This window comes from Lynx rufus, unplaced genomic scaffold, assembly GCF_022079265.1.
Source record: "Lynx rufus isolate CCGP_SWC_20201006 ecotype Redwood Valley unplaced genomic scaffold, mLynRuf1.p SCAF_9, whole genome shotgun sequence".
Classification (NCBI taxonomy): Eukaryota; Metazoa; Chordata; class Mammalia; order Carnivora; family Felidae; genus Lynx; species Lynx rufus.
In genome coordinates, this window is record NW_025814897.1 from 30,988,321 (window position 1) to 31,004,938 (window position 16,618).

Genomic DNA, 16,618 nt, shown 5'->3' on the forward strand with positions numbered 1-16,618 from the left:
TTGATGGGAGATACTGGAGAGGAAGAAGAGGGGGAGACATTGTTCATGCTTTTTACCTTCTTGACTGGGTGGTTGGTGTTGCTCTTTTGGGAAAGGAAAAAGAGTAGGATGGGTCAGTGTGGTGAATACAGTTTGGGAGATACTGTGTTAGAATCATCTAAGCATTTTCAGATGAGGAAGTCCAGGGGTGCCTGGATGGCTCTGTTGGTAAAGCATGTGACTCAATCCTGGGGTTATGGGTTCGGGCAACATTTTGGATATATAGATTACATTAAAAAATCATTCACTACCCTATGACCCAGCAATAGCACTGCTAGGAATTTATCCAAGGGATACAGGAGTACTGATGCATAGGGGCACTTGTACCCCAATGTTCATAGCAGCACTCTCAACAGTAGCCAAATTGTGGAAAGAGCCTAAATGTCCATCAACTGATGAATGGATAAAGAAATTGTGGTATATATACACAATGGAATACTACGTGGCAATGAGAAAAAATGAAATATGGCCTTTTGTAGCAACGTGGATGGAACTGGAGAGTGTAATGCTAAGTGAAATAAGCCATACAGAGAAAGACAGATACCATATGGTTTCACTCTTATGTGGATCCTGAGAAATTTAACAGGAACCCATGGGAGAGGGGAAGGAAAAAAAAAAAAAAGAGGTTAGAGTGGGAGAGAGCCAAAGCATAAGAGACTGTTAAAAACTGAGAACAAACTGAGGGTTGATGGGGGGTGGGAGGGAGGGGCGGGTGGGTGATGGGTATTGAGGAGGGCACCTTTTGGGATGAGCACTGGGTGTTGTATGGAAACCAATTTGTCAATAAATTTCATATATATATATATATATATATATATATATATATATATAAAATAAACTACTCTCTTTAGACAAAAAAAAAAATCATTCACTTAAAAAAAAATTTCCAGATAGAGAAATCCAACAGATGTGGGGGTTAATAGACATTAAGTGCTTTAGGTCAGTGTTAGATAAGCAGATTCATGAATAGAATAGTCATAGTCAGACCATGGGTTAGGATAATTTCTCTTAAGTAGGCTTCACGCCCAGCGTTGGAGCCCAATGTGGGGTTTGAATACACCTGAGATCAAGACCTGAGCTGAGGTCAAGAGCCAGAGGCTTAACCAAGGGAGCCACACAGGCGCCCCAGGATGATTTATCTTAGTGTATGAAGGTACAAGAGGAAAAGGCCAAGGGTAGACAGAATCTGGACCTGGAATGGAGTTCCTGAAATCTGGAGTCTAGTCCAGACTCTATTATGAATTGTTGAGCAAGTTCAACAGATCAGTCTCTTTCCTTGATTTCAGCTTTTCCATCTGAAAAATAAGAATACAGTACTGTCTAGCACATGCAGAAATATATGATACTGGTTTGGAAAACAAAAGGGCATTTATATGTGACACTTAAGCATGATTATCATTACATATTCCTTTGTTATACTCCTGTCCTTGAGACTCTTGGGGCGATTCCTTTCGAGAAGTGGGCTTTGGGTTCAGGTTTCTGAAATTTTTCTCTCCAACCTGATCATGCAGCCTGGTTTTTGTTCCTGTTTCTGCCACAGGCCATCAGCTCTGTCAAGCCCATTTGCATGGAGAAGCTGTCTGTGAACCAGGGGAATGGTCAGTCCTCTGGGTACATACTTTATGAGGTTATGATCTCCACTGGTGGCCTCCTTACCACAAAGAATCATGTTCAAGACCGAGGTCAGGTAGGGGCCAGTGGATGGGTCCCCCAGTGACATTTCTCTGCTGGTAAAATCCAGTGGTGTGGCTAAGGTGAATTTCTAAATGATAGTCAAATCTTTTTGACCTTCAAGAAATCACTATTTCTTAACCTCTGTCGCTTCAGTGAAATGTTTGATATGTAAGCTACCGCTGTCATAGGTCTAAGATATGTAAACATTCCCAGGGTGGGAGTACTCATTGAACCCTTATAGGAGTTGATGGGATTCTTTAAGGAGACTTGGGAGGAGCTTCAGAAGTCCCAGTTCTTATTGTACAGCAATCCCTACATTTAAATAACACATTAAAATTGGCTCTTCTCATTTAATTCACAAAACACTCATCTAAGATATTTATTACAAATGACACCTCAGAGAAGTTTAATGGTTGTTGACTAGAAAACAGCAGAGCTTAGTGGAAAGGCTTCAACATTGCACTCCAAGTTAAGAGCTGGCGGAGTTTCCTCAGGTCTTGGTGAAATTCTCCTTCTCTTACCACCTCTGTGCCATTTGTGTCATCTTTTTCCAAAGGTGCTGGTCCTCCTGAAGGTGACACCCTTCCCTCCTTCACCTGAGCTGCAGACCCAGATTCCCTGTTTGCTGAACATTTTTCTTCACTTAGATATTATGTGTCATTGACTTTTCAAACTCCTCACGTCCAGCACCAGATTCATTACCCTCCTCATCCTGTGCTCCTTACATCAGTCCACAGACTTGTAGCCTCCCAAACTGAAAATGCTGCTTCCTTCATTCTCTCTTTATACCTTGTTCTCACCTGGCTCCTGCATGGTGCAGTATTACTCAGTGGGTCTTTCTTTCTTTCTTTCTTTCTTTCTTTCTTTCTTTCTTTCTTCTTTTTCTTTCCTTCTTTCTTCCTTCCTTCTTTCCTTCCTTCCAAGTTTATTTATTTATCTTGGGTGGGGGAAGGACAGAGAGTGAGGGAGACAGGATCCCAAGCAGGCTCTGGAGAGCCCTACTTGGGGCTTGAACTCAAGCACTGCAAGATCATGACCTGAGCCAAAATCAGGAGTTGGATGCTTAACCGCCTGAGCCACCCAGGCAGCCCTCAGTGGGTCTTCTTTCAAACTCCATGCTGACATTGCCTTAGAAGCGCCCTTGTTTCTTTCCTATACTACTGTTAGAGCCTCATAACTCTATTTCAGATAGCTCACTTTTCCCCTCTTCCTTGCTAAATCCCTCCCTCACAGTGCCACCCATTTCCTTCCCAAGGTAAAATCCTCAGCATTCCACCTGTCCCGCCTACAGTCTTCCATTGATTTTCCCAGTCACTTGCCCATATGTTTGTAAATAGCCTGTACTCTGCTGGGGGTCAGGACTTGTTACTGCCTCCTCTGTGCATCTGTGGCATTCTGTTCTCAGCTTCATGTTAGCTATTGTGAAGTGTTCTAATCATTTCTTTGTGTCACTCTCCAAGTTTCTCAGTGGCTGGGGTTCTGTTTTAAGCTTGGTGACTCCTTGCCCAAGTTATTCAATAAATACTTACAGAGTATATACACCTTGTAATTAGACTCTAAATAGCTTAAAGAGTGAATTCTGTGTTCTGTATAGTATTAACATTTGTGTTTTTAATATTTGTGGATTCTAATTTTTATAGTTTCCTAGTCCAATTTCATTTGAAAATTATAACCTAACTCAAATAATCTCAGAGGAAAATTATGTATCCTTCTGTGGTCCTGCATGGCTAGAGCAGATTCTTGAGGGTGACTTCATCTGAATCTGAAGCAGTATAAGAGGTAATAGAAAAGAAATGGAGTATGGAAACCAATTTGACAATAAATTTCATATATTAAAAAAAAAAAAAGAAATGGATGTACATCCAGATCATTCTTAAAATGAGAAATAGTGGTGGCAGAAGCCTTTCCAGATTAGGATCTGGGGAAACCTGGAAGATTGGATTTATTATGAGAATGAACCATGCAGGCCAGACAGGTGGATGCCTGCTGTACTTGTAGCCCCTGCCTCCCCTTAGGCCACCATTTCTTTTACTTTTTTTTAAGAGAGAGAAAGAGTGCTAGCCATAGAGAGGGAGAGAGACACAGAAGACAGAATCCCAAGCAGACTGTGTGGATCCATCCAGGTGACCCTGACCACCATTTCTTTCACAATATCCATTAATTCTATACCTTCCTTTTCTCCTCATTCCTTGAAGGTCTTTTGAGTTTCATTATTTCCCTCCTTACCCTGTAGTATAGCCAGGGCCCATATTTGGCACCAGGACATTTTTCTTTGGACTTTTCCTTATATATCTCATGGCTCTATTGCTTTGAATATGTTTTAGGTTTGTGAACTTGTAGTCACCTTGTAATATTATGGGAGACAAAGTTAATCATTCCCCTAGAACTTGCCTTCTTTGCTTTTCCAAGGATCATTTTGTCCCTTTTCTTATGAGGACCTAATAGTGCTCTTCTCTTTATTTGGCAGGTGTTTTTGAATGAGAATTATCTAGGGGTCCTGGACCATTTCACTAACCAGCTAACTATTCCCACCAAAATGGTATATAATCCAATGTTAATATAATCCATGGACTAATAGTTCAATGCCTGCCCAGGCCGCAGGCTCATTGTAAACATGACCTGGCCCAGTGATAGCCTGTTTTCTCTTCCACTTTGGAATGTTCCTTGCATAAGAACTCACCAAGGATGAGGGAGAGTTGTATGTGTTTCTAAATTATAGGTATACATGCTTTGGGTGAACAGAACTTCACCACATTGGATATTTGCTGCTCAAAAAAACTCTAGGTTTGTTGCCAGCCTCAAGAGTCTCTTGTAAAATATCCAAGTGACTATTTTCTGAAAGGTTTGCTATGGGGTTGGGGGTGAGAGTGGGGGAATATGAAGAGCAGAAGCCCAAAGGTTTGCCTCTAGAGCTGGAGGTCTGCATGTTTCTGAGGTCTGCTGTCTGTCTGTCACCCTGCATATGACCTCATCTGAGTTTCAGAGGATTCTTAAGAGATCTACAGAAGAATGCTTGAGTGGTACCCATTCTAACTGGTCTGTCTTGGACAGGACTACAAGGATATCCCAACACTGAGGATCCTGGTGGAGAATCAAGGCCGCCTTGCCTATGGGCAGGACATCAATAAGGAGAGAAAAGGTGGGCCCCCTTCCTTCCAAGGGTGGAGAAAGTTGAGACCTTAAGGCACTGAATTCCTGTCATTCTGAGGACAGTCATGGCCAAGTGCATGGTTTGGAAGACAGCAGGATTTCTCAGCCAATGAGACAGTCATGTGTAGAAACAATGATGAAGTCTTGCTTTGCTAGGAGAGGATGATGGTGCTTTCCCTTAAGTGTGTTCTCTCATTACTAAGCCAGAGGAAGTCTTTCCTCTTCCAGAAGGGTTTTAAGGAAAGCTGTAAAAAATATGATTAGAATCACTCACTGGGACCTTTGATTTTTTTCCTTCCCTAGAGCTCAGTGTCTGCATGCTGGCCTCCCCCTGGGCTCCTGGACGCAGAGTCACACACACCTTCCTTCCCCTGCTCCAAGTGCTTTAAAGTACTTGGGAGTTAAAGGCAGCCTGAACTGCTGTGCTGGCCAGACCTGGCAGGAAGTGCAGTGACTTTGCACTGTTAATATGGGAGATACAGGTACACTTTAAGAGGTATACGTGTGTAACTGAAGGAAGAATTTATGTAGGATTTTGCAGAAATCTTCCATATGATGAGGCCAGGAAGGCATTCTCCTTCAGGCAGAGCCCTAGTCACAGCCTATTCACATCTCTGTGTTCACATCCCTGCTAGTCTTCTTTGTGTTCCCTTTATTCCCCTCCTACAGGATTAATTGGGGATATATATCTGAACAATTCTCCATTAAGAAGATTTAAAATCTACAGCCTGGATATGAAAACTGAATTTCTAAAAAGGTGGGTGCCAGACCATTGACTCAAGGTGATTAATCAAAGTTGTTTCCCATTTAGAGATGGAAAGAAGCTCTCTGAGCTTCTAGACTAACCTTCTTGGTTTTCAGATAAGAGAAGGCAAGATCCAGAGTGTTGAAGGAAATGACCCCAAGTTTCACAGTTGTCTGAGGCAGAGTGGTGACCATCCCCTCATTCACCTAACTCCTGGTCGGGTGGGTTTTTTCCTCCATCATGCCCCCTGAGAGGCATATGATTGTGCTATAAAGGGGATTCCAGGCTCAGGTAGAAAGGAGCCTTACCTCAAAAGTCACAACTGACATAAAGAAGGGCATGACCTTTCCACTGGTGTTTGACTCTCTCTTAGGGACCTTCCTAACATTTGGAAACCAGTCTCATTCAAACCTCGGGGCCCTGCCTTCTTCCTTGGTATCCTGAGAATGGGTAATTACCCCAAAGACACCTTCATAAAAATGGAGGTTAGTGATATTTCTCCCCTGCCTATGTTCTCCTACCCCCATCCCAAAGGAACATTTGAGAAAAAAGCTCCTTGGTGCGTGGGCCCTGCTCTGTGAAAGGAAATGTAAGCTCTCTGGGACCTCAGCTACTCCATAGCCAGCTGGAGGCTGCCCCTCCCTGGTGTTGATGAGGGTGAGAGGTGGATACTTAACACATGTGATGGAGACATAAGTAGTGTGTTCTAGTGGGAACAGTTGTAGAATCCACTGCATGAAGAATTTGGTGAGCATGATCCACCTGTCCCCAGACATAATCCAAGATGTTGAGTCCCTCAGCCCCTTCAGAACACACATCCAGTCTGTGGTGGGGATATTGAGATTCTAATGCACATTTACTGCCATCCTAAAATTCTACAACTCAAACTATGTTTTGGGCCCAGCATGTTTTGATGAATATCTGATGGTAAATGGAAATACCCTTCCCTGCCTTTGGGCAGATATAGGGAGATGAGTTAGAAATAAATGCCTTCCTTCTTGAGGCTAGGTGTTGAGCCAACCCAGTCCAAGAGAAATATCATAGAACTGTCCAGGTAATCTTCTATATAAGGCCATGTGTGGTAATCCACTCTTTCTGAGTGTGTCTGTGACTAGGATCAGGTGTGTTTATGGTGTGTGTGTGTGTGTGTGTGTGTGTGTGTGTGTGTGCCTTCACCCTTGTGTCTTTACATTTAGAACTCAGATCTTGAATCCTCCATTCCAATCTTTTTCAGGGTTGGACGAAAGGTGTAATATTCATCAATGGACAAAATCTGGGGCGCTACTGGAATATAGGTCCCCAGGAGGCCCTTTACCTTCCAGGACCCTGGCTTCATCCTGGATCAAATGAGGTAAGCTCCCCCACTATACTCCCTCATCCCAGTCCATGTCATTTGCCTTTGCCTGAAAAGAGTCATAACTTGACTCTTATAGCCACCAAACCTCCTTCCTCTTGACAGATCATTGTGTTTGAAGAATTTAGACCTGGCCAGGAGATCCGGTTCACAAACATATCTCATCTAGGTATGGTATTCTGGAGGGTAAATTTGCAGCATCTGAGATCATCCTTCTGGATCTTTCTAGCTGAGCTAGAGATAAAGAAGGCAGAATTTACTATCTTCCAGGAACCTGAACTCTTCCTCATTGCCTTTGCATGATAGACAGCTTATCTCTTATACCTGGCATAGTCTGCTCATCACTTCCTGTTTCCAAATTCCTGACTAGCTGACTCCTCTAACAGTCTTAACCCAACTCCCTGGGCCTCCCTTTCTTCTACACATTTCCACAGTGCTTTCTGGATGCCTGCCTCATAGTAAACCAAGGTCCCAATGTTTTCTATTTCTTGCCTTTTCTGAAATATGTTTCCTATTACTCTCTCTTATGCTACCATGTTTGGTCATTCCAAGGCACTTTTCATAGTACTGCTTCTCAGGTTGCCACAGGGAGGGAACACACAGCCCAGTCACCACGACTAAGAAGGCTGCAGACCCTCTGTGCTTGCCCATAGTGGATGATTGGTGCCTGTGTGCCCAGCCTCCCTGATCCTTTTGTTGACAGCAGGGTCCTGATGTTCTTTTGGAGAATCATCCATGCTCCCTTCATTAGAGTCTTTGTGGGACTGATAATCAACCTGCCCTTCTTCCCCACCTGCAACTGTCCTTCCCTGCCAAGGGTGGACATATGATATACAGGAGACCAATCAGATTTTCTTTTCCAGGATATTGAATCTTGAGTGGTGTGACATAAAGTAGGAAATTGTGATGAATCCCATCCCCGGGGATGTGAGTAACCTACCCATCCTGACACCTTGGTTGCTGGAACTAACCTGTCTTCTCAACTTATCCCAATTTCTGCTTTGGGCCCACATCCACTTCCTAACTTGCCAGTACATTTCTTTTTTGGCATAGGTTAGGTAACCTTTTTCTGATGCTTATAACAAAATAAACCTACTCAGTGCACACTCTGTCATATTGCTTCAATAAAGGTTGTTCAACCACCAAATAAAATGCTAAAAGAATGAGAATATGGTCAGAATACTTGACCTCACAACTGTAAATCTGAAGCAAAAGTGATCTTTCAAGGAGATTAAATAAATGTAAATGTTAATACAGGAAATGATAGGCAGTTCATATACACTCTGCATTTGCAATGTTTATATAAAAAAGGTACTTTCCTTTCACCCTATGGTGCTTGTTCCATATCACACCACTGGCTTTTTCATACTCAGGGGAAAGGCCTCCTTCTTTGACACATATGACAACCAACTACCTGATCCAGTGCTTCCTTATCACCTTATTATTCTTTACCCACCTCCTGGCTACCACCTTCGGTACCTGATTTGCAGTTCTTGATTCTGGGATCACCCAGTCCTCTGTGTGCTGTAACCCTTCTGAGGCACAGCAAAGGCACAGGGAACCATTTAGGTGTCAGTGGTAAATCAACTTTGTGGCACAGCCTGGGCAGGCAGAAGGGAGTTCTGTTGAGCTTCACTTTCTAAAGCCATGCAAATTCCAGCATGGTATAAACCAGCCCTGGGGTTAGTTGACAGGCTTTTTGGGAGCTTGGGAGAGTGGGTCACCACAGAGGTGAGCTGGCACTGCATCAAGGCTGCTGAGAAGACTTCCAACCCAAGACCAAAAGGAATCATAACCAGACTTCAGACCAGTTGTACAAGGAGCTGCATTCCTCCAAGAGTAAAGATCCTGAGTCCCTTCTGCATGTGCAAATGCCAGGAGAGCAGCAGCACCCAGGTGGACCAGGACTTCCACAGCCCAAAGAGGTTGAAGAGCATGAATTCCCTGCTTGGCTCTTCCTTCGCTGTTCCGCCACACTGGCCCGTCTCTCAGTCCAAGCTGCCAAGGAGGAAACAGCAAACTGGAATCAGGGATCCTTTCCTCTATCTCTTGCTTCCCCTCCCACCATCACCCAGAGCTGGAAAGCATCAGTGGTCCCATATCGAAGCCTCTGACTTCCATAGAGCATAAGCCTTAGTGTGGGCATCAACTGGAGGACATGTTAAAACACAGATTGCTGGGCTCCATCCCCAGAATTTTTGGTTCAGTAAGTCTGGGGTGGGGCCTAAGGATTTGCATTTCTGCCAAGTTCCCAGGTGATATCAATATTACTGGTCTGAGGACCACATTTTGAGCTCTTTTATCATAGAGCAGGATGGATCTCAACCTGTCTCAACACTATTATTCTGTTGGGCCAGATAATTCTGTGTGGTGGGGGCTGCCTGTGCATTGTAGGATGCTGAACAGTATCCCTGGTCTTTATGCACTAGATGCCTGTAACACAACCCCCCAATTATGACAACCAAAACATGTCCAGATACTGCCCAGTCTCCTCTGGGAGCAAAATCCCTCCAGGTGAGAAACACTGCCATAGATCAAACCTGGTTCTCCTAGTCAGAAGTTATGTTTTCCCTACCTTACAGGAAAGCACTAGGAATTGGGGCCTTGGGGATCAACCCTTTATAAATAAAAGGCAAAGGTGACATAATTTGGGAAATCTTCTCTTAAGACAGTAGTCCTATCACTCTATGACTCTGTTTTTCTTCTGTATAATCCTAGTTCTGAATGACAGAAAGAGCTTATTCTTTCTTTTTTGCACTGTTTTTGAAAGAAATTCCAATATTCTCACAGATAAATGGATTCCTAGAGTAAATTTCAGTTAAAGTCCTATATAGACTAGGGTGAAAAGAAAATCATGTTAAACTTTTACAGATATTACTCTACAAACATATAAACACAATATGGTGTGATGCTGTAAAAGGTACAGCTCATTACAGTTTCCTGGCCTTCATGATTCCTTAGTGTTCCAGGTAATGTAGAGAACACTCAGGCCAGTCAAATACTCTCACCTAATCCATGATATCCTACTTGAAGTAGCTTTAAGGCAATTTAATGTCTTGTTTTTCCCCTGATAATCATATGTTAGTGCCTCGGGTGAAATACTAGATTAACTCTAGCCTAAATATAATTTCTCCACTCAAGTGAGTTGCAGTGTGAATATTTGTCCTTCTTTAACTGTTTTGTCTTTAGGGTCAATCTGTGTTAAGTATAGAGATACTCAAGCAAAATTTAATCAGATTGAATATTTTCACCTAGATTCTGCCAAAAAGGTCAACAGGGGCCCTGTTTTACAGGGGCAGGCTGAAGAGGTTGGGGCTTACAGAGAAGTCTGTTCTCTCCTGTATTATACAGAGGCATTTGCACAACAGCAGTATTTCTGTCCATAAGTTTTCTACCCTTCTAACCATAGGAACACAAATCTGGGAAGGAAGTGGAGAATGTGAAACCATTCTGTAATCTACTAAAAGCTTAGCTGGTTTTCTCTCTTTAATTTTTTTTTAATGCAACCTAAATTTGTACAGAATATGCAAGATTTGCTCACTTTTGACAAATGCATGGAAGGAAAGTTAAACAGCATGGGGGCCTGGAAGGTCTTTATGTTTGTTATCCTCTGTAACTTGATATTCCTCAGGGGATACTTGCTCTCCATTGCCATGTCAGTGTAACACTATCGACGTCCAGCCGATAACTGATTCACCATCCCTGGCTTACTAACATTTAGATGAGCAAATGTCTCACTAGTTTTGAATGACCAGAAAAAATTCCTAATTGGCAGTCCTCCATTTCTGAAGAGACTACAAAACCAACCCAACAGAGAACCTTATATTCTGGAGAAAGGAGTGGTAGAGTCATTTGTTACCTAACCATCAGAGCATCATCCTCTGAAATCACTTTAGTAGCTCTTGCCCCTGGACTAGGTGACACACCCTCCATGACTGTGCAGTACAGACCAGAAGAGAGGCTCCTCTGGGAGATGGGACAGACAACAGTACTGCCAGGAGCTGGGGTGCACTCTCTGCTTGATTCCATCACTTGCAGTAAGAATCCTTCCAGCAAAAGCAGGGCATTTTCTCTTGTTATTTTGCTTACTGAAACCCATGAAAAGGAAAAGTGAACCCACATCATCTGGAAAGAAGAGATTATGTCAGATAATAGATCCAATAGCCAAACAGTTAAGAATGGGGCTTGCTTGTATAAGGTAGTGGTTCTTCATTCTTGGTGTGTATCAGGTCACCTGGAGAGCTAATAAAAAATATAATGATCCAGGCTTACTGAAGTAGCATGGGGCCTACATGTCCTAGTCTTACCAAATTCCCCAGGTGATGCTGATAAACACCAAAACTAGAGAACATTGCTCAAGGGCACTAAATTTGGCTGCACATTGGAATCATCTGGGGGAAATTTGTAAAAATAATATATTTATGTTCCATCTCCATAGGGTTTGATTTGATAGGTATGGAGTACAGTGTAGATATCAAGATTTTTAAAACTAGTTATTAATTAATTTAAAAACAATATAAATAAACTCACTGTCTTATGAAAACAAAAATTTTTTTTTTCAACGTTTATTTATTTTTGGGACAGAGAGAGACAGAGCATGAACGGGGGAGGGGCAGAGAGAGAGGGAGACACAGAATCGGAAACAGGCCCCAGGCTCTGAGCCATCAGCCCAGAGCCCAACGCGGGGCTCGAACTCCCGGACCGCGAGATCGTGACCTGGCTGAAGTCGGACGCTTAACCGACTGCGCCACCCAGGCGCCCCTGAAAACAAATTTTAAAAGTATACTTTAAAAAATTCAGTGAGAAGTATTTCATTGTTTTACATTTTGTCAAGTGTCTTTAGGCAAAATAGATGATAGCTGAATTCTCATATCTGTTTCTACATTCCTTCTGTTGTGATATGTTGTTTTGGCTGAAGCATATGAAGAAACTCCAGCCTAGCATAGATGTGTAACTGGAAAAAGGAGTATTTTAATAGCCTGAACAGATAATTATTATGGATATTATTCTATGGTATTACACCAAAATTTTACAAGAAGTACTTTCTTAAAGATTAGTAGAAATGTGGAATCTAAAATCATATAAACTTCTTTAACTCAGTTATGTTAAGATCCATTGGTCTAGCTTAACATGGATCTTTTATTCAAGCATGTTCTTGTAACATCATGCATTGGTTCACTGACTATGATAATATTCAAAATATTGACACATTTCATCATCCAATATGAAAAAATTCAGGCATTAATATCACCACCAGTATCATAGGAAAAATATTTCAAGATTTGAGGGGCTATCAAGCTACTGGTGATGGATACAAATCTTCCAAAATACTAATTTTTATTTTTATTCATTTATTATTATTTTAAATGTTTATTCATTCTTGAGAGACACACTGAGCATGAGTGGGGGAGGGGCAGAGAGAGAGAAGGAGACACGGAATCAGAAGCAGGCTCCAGAGTCTGAGCTGTCAGCACAGAGCCCCTGCGAGGCTTGAACCCATGAACCATGAGATTATGACCTGAGCTAAAGTCAGACGCTCAACTGACTGAACCACCCAGGTGCCCCCAAAATACTAATTTTTAATTGAAAGTTTGAGGTTTTTTCATTAGCAACAAGTATTGTCAGTTATCATCCTTCAAGTGATAGGCTCACTTTGTTCTCTTTTTCTTTTTTTAAAAGACAGTTTTATTGAGATATAATTCACATTACATAAAATTAAAACTTTTAAAGTGTAAAATATAGTGAATTTTAGTACATTCAGAGTTGTGCAATGATCACCACCATCTAACTCTAGAACGTTTTTATAGCCCTCACACCTGTTAGCACTAACTCCTCATTTCCTTCTCCTCTCAGCCCTGGGCAACCTCTAGTTGACTTTCTGTCCCCATGGATTTGCCTATTCTGGGCATTTCATAAATAGAATGCTACAATGTATGGTCTTTTGTGACTGGCTTTTTTTCATTTACTATGTTTTCAAGGTTCATCCATGTTGTAGCATGTATCAGAATTTTTTTTTTTCATTTCTTTGGCTGAAGAATATTCCATTGTGTGGATAGACCACATTTTGTTTATCTTTTCTTCATTGGTGGACGTCTGAGTTGTTTCCACTCTTAGTATATTATGAATAGTGCTGCTCTGAACATTCATGTGCAACATTTTATTTGGACATGTGTTTTAATTTCTCCTGGGAATTCTCCTAAGAGTGGCACTGTTGGATCATATGGTAACTGTATGTTTAACATCTTGAGGAACTGCCAAACTCATTTCAAAGTAGCTGTATCATTTTACAATCCCACCAGTTATATGAGGGTCCCCAAATCTCAACATCCTCACTGACATTGTTAACTATCATTTTGGTTTTAGTTATCCTTTGTTTTTGTGAAGTGGGTACTTCACCATGGTTTTGATTTGCACTTCCCTAATGATAATATGATATTATTATAATGAATGATAATGTGGAGCATCTTCCATGAATTTTTTGGCCATTTGTTTACCTGCTTTGGAGGAATGTTTATTAAAATCTTTTGACACAAGCTTTATCATTTTTAAAATTTAGGTCATTTTTTAATTGTTGAGTTTGCATATTTTACATACAAGGTTCTTACCAGATAATATGATTTGTGAATATCTCCTCTCATTCTGGGGTTTCTTTTCATTTTATGTATAGTGTCGTCTGAAGCACCACAGTTTTTAATTTTAATGAAGCCCAACACATCTATTTATTTCTTTTGTTGCTCATGCTTGATGTCATTTATATCTAAGAAACCATTGTTTAACTCAAGGTTATAAAGAAGTTAATTATATGTGTTCTAGGAGCCTTATAGTTTTAACTCTTACATTTAGGTCTATGATGTATTTTGAGTTAATTTTGAGGGTCCAACTTTATTCTTTTGCAAAAGGATATCCATGTGTCTCCTCACCATTTGTTGAAATGACTATTTTCCCCCATTGAATTGTCTTGGAACATTTGCCAAAAATTAATTGGCCATAAATATGTGGGCTTATCAGTTCTGTTCCATTCACTTTTATGTCTATCTTTAGGCTTACCACACTGTCCTGATCACTGTAGCTTCATGTTAAGTTTTAAAATCAGGAAATGTGACTCTCCTGATTTTGTTCTTTTCCAAAGTTGTTTTGGATATTCTGGTGGACACAGAGGTTTTCAAAAGCTTTCCAGACGATTCCATTTTGCAGCTAGGTTTGAAAATCACTGCTTCTAATGGACACAAATTGTTTGGGTATCCTCGCCACCTTCCTAACCTCTCATCACTTGTAAGTTTGACAATTGTCTCTTAAATGTTTTATCCGCAAATTCTGATGGTTTCTATTTACTTTTCAACATCTTAATCTTATTTTCCTTTTCTTTGTATTATTGAATTAGCTATAATGACAGCAAAATTGTCTATTCAATAGTCTTTCCCCTTTCTTCCTTGCTAATAACCGTGATTTTGTTGGAAGGCAATGTGCCCCAGGTCATCAGATTTAACTCTCATCAGGTCAACAATCAATATTATCTACACATATCCAACCAAATGTCTTATTCAATGATACAAGTGGAGAAATATCCACATTAAATTCTGGGGAAACACAGGAGCTCCCAGGAGCTCCCCTATCACCATTTGTCAACATTTTAGTGGCAGTCCTAGCCAACAAGACAACAACAAAAATGATACATGGAAAAAAGAGTTGAAATACAAAATACAGAATTTTAATTGTGAACAACATGATCATCTTCATACAAATCTCAAGAGAATTCATTGACAACCTGTTAGAAATTAGAAAGTTACTAGATTCAAGGTTGAAATACAAGAATTAATCAAGAGACTACACGCGAGCAAGCACCAATTATAGCATGTCATAGGAAAAATATATTGTTCATGATAACAATAGATACTATAAACTTTCTGAGAGTAAGCCTAACAAAAGGTACAAGACCATTATGGAGAAAAATGTAAACTTTAATTAAAATACATAAAAGAAGACTTTAATATATGGAAAGATATACCCTGTTTATGGATAGAAAGACTTAATATTATTGAAATTTAATTAAGGTATACTTTAATGTAATTCCAACCAAAATCCCAATAATTCATGGCATTTATCAAAGTAATTCTAAAATTCATGCAGTCCAATAAGAAAGCAAGATTCACTCTGGCACTTATTAAAATGTCTGACAATAATTACAAAAATTTAAACAGTGTTCCTTATGTGCTAGGCACTGTTCTGAGAGTTTTATATTTACTACATTAACTAATACGATCAGTCCTCATAAATGGGCCTGTGTTGTAAGCATGTTAATTGTTAACAAAAGTCATGTCCACCAGCTTTGAGTGAGGACTAGAGCAAGAAAGGCTGTCATACAAATGCAGGGCACCTGGTGGGTCAATCTCCATCTCAAAAGCAGCTCTTGACTCAGTGCAACCCTGGGACATCAAGGGACCACCACATTAAACTGCTGTTGTAAAATACTACATTTGAAACTTTTCTCCTAAATTAATACCTGAGAAACAGGGTCCCATAATTTTATTAACTCCAGAGTTTCAAAAAGGTGGCAATAAACTGACTGGAGCAGTAAGGGAAAGAAAACAAATCCAGTGCAAGTGCCCCCACTCTGCCCCACTCCATTCTTAAATCCTGATGCCTGCCTCTCTGTCACTGGGCTCCTGTTTTCTTCTACACCAGGTCAGCTAACTTGGCAATTATAGGGCTTGTGCACACCTAGTTATAGCCTCTGTACATGTTTGGGGTTGGGCTGGGAGACTTGCTAGTATAGATCCTGTCAGGAAACAAGTCAGGAACTGCTATATTTTTCTCTATTTTAGTATTTTTTTTAAATAAGAAGATGCACAAAAAGTAGAATTTCTTATTTCAAAGCTTAATGCATATGAAAAAGACATTGCAGTAATGATTCTGTATACAAGTAAGAAAAACAAAGTATTAGGAGAGAGGAGAGTGTGGGGTTATTGCAATTCCAAAATAAATAATTAACTGTACTTAGCTCTTAGTAGACACGTAATAAGTTTTTCCTATTGCTATCCAAGACATAACATCAGAGACTCCCAGGAAAGGGGAGGAAGAGAACACCTCACAGACATGCTGATGTCTGTGAAAATTTATACTAGAGTTGTAATTTTTGTTATGCTAAGGAGAAATTTTACTTACAAAGAATCCTAGAGAGACAGCACATACTGAAAAGCCCCAAATCCCACAAACACAAGAGAGTTGTCACTCAGCTTATACTCCTATTTAGATTGAAATTTCTGGTGTTCCATTACTTCAAAAAGCTGCCCTACAAAGGGCATCAAGGAACTCCCAGCATAATTTAAAATGTAGAAAGTGAAAGGAAAGAGAACCTTTTTTCACTAGTTCAGATTTTGAGTGAACTTTATTTATTTTGGTCTTAAAATGGAAATGCATCCATTTTGCTTTAAGAACTCTGAACACAGAGGCATTGAATCCTATAATGAGAGCTTATAAACCTGGAACAAATTCTACCCAAGAATTAAAGAATCAGAATCAGGATCATGCAAAACTGGTCTGAGCAGACTCACACGGACTTGCTTCCCAGCATGCCCCGTAACCTCCTCCAATGCAGTCTGGGCCTTAAACCTGCTTTATCCTGACCTAATGATGGACATCCATTGCTTGACATTTCT

The 16,618-nt window shown here is 40.6% G+C and overlaps 1 protein-coding gene across 1 annotated transcript in view; it reads left to right on the plus strand.

The window, feature by feature from the left end:
- Nucleotides 1–9,092, plus strand: part of LOC124505892 (beta-galactosidase-1-like protein 2) — a 41,346-nt gene extending 32,254 nt beyond the window's left edge. Inside the window, exons 9-16 of the mRNA XM_047071956.1 lie at nucleotides 1,580–1,726; nucleotides 4,181–4,252; nucleotides 4,765–4,852; nucleotides 5,533–5,620; nucleotides 5,982–6,093; nucleotides 6,843–6,959; nucleotides 7,068–7,131; nucleotides 8,623–9,092. Of these exons, the coding sequence (XP_046927912.1) occupies nucleotides 1,580–1,726; nucleotides 4,181–4,252; nucleotides 4,765–4,852; nucleotides 5,533–5,620; nucleotides 5,982–6,093; nucleotides 6,843–6,959; nucleotides 7,068–7,131; nucleotides 8,623–9,092 (1,158 nt within the window). The remainder of the gene's footprint in view (nucleotides 1–1,579; nucleotides 1,727–4,180; nucleotides 4,253–4,764; nucleotides 4,853–5,532; nucleotides 5,621–5,981; nucleotides 6,094–6,842; nucleotides 6,960–7,067; nucleotides 7,132–8,622) is intronic.
- The last annotated feature ends 7,526 nt before the right edge of the window (nucleotides 9,093–16,618 follow it).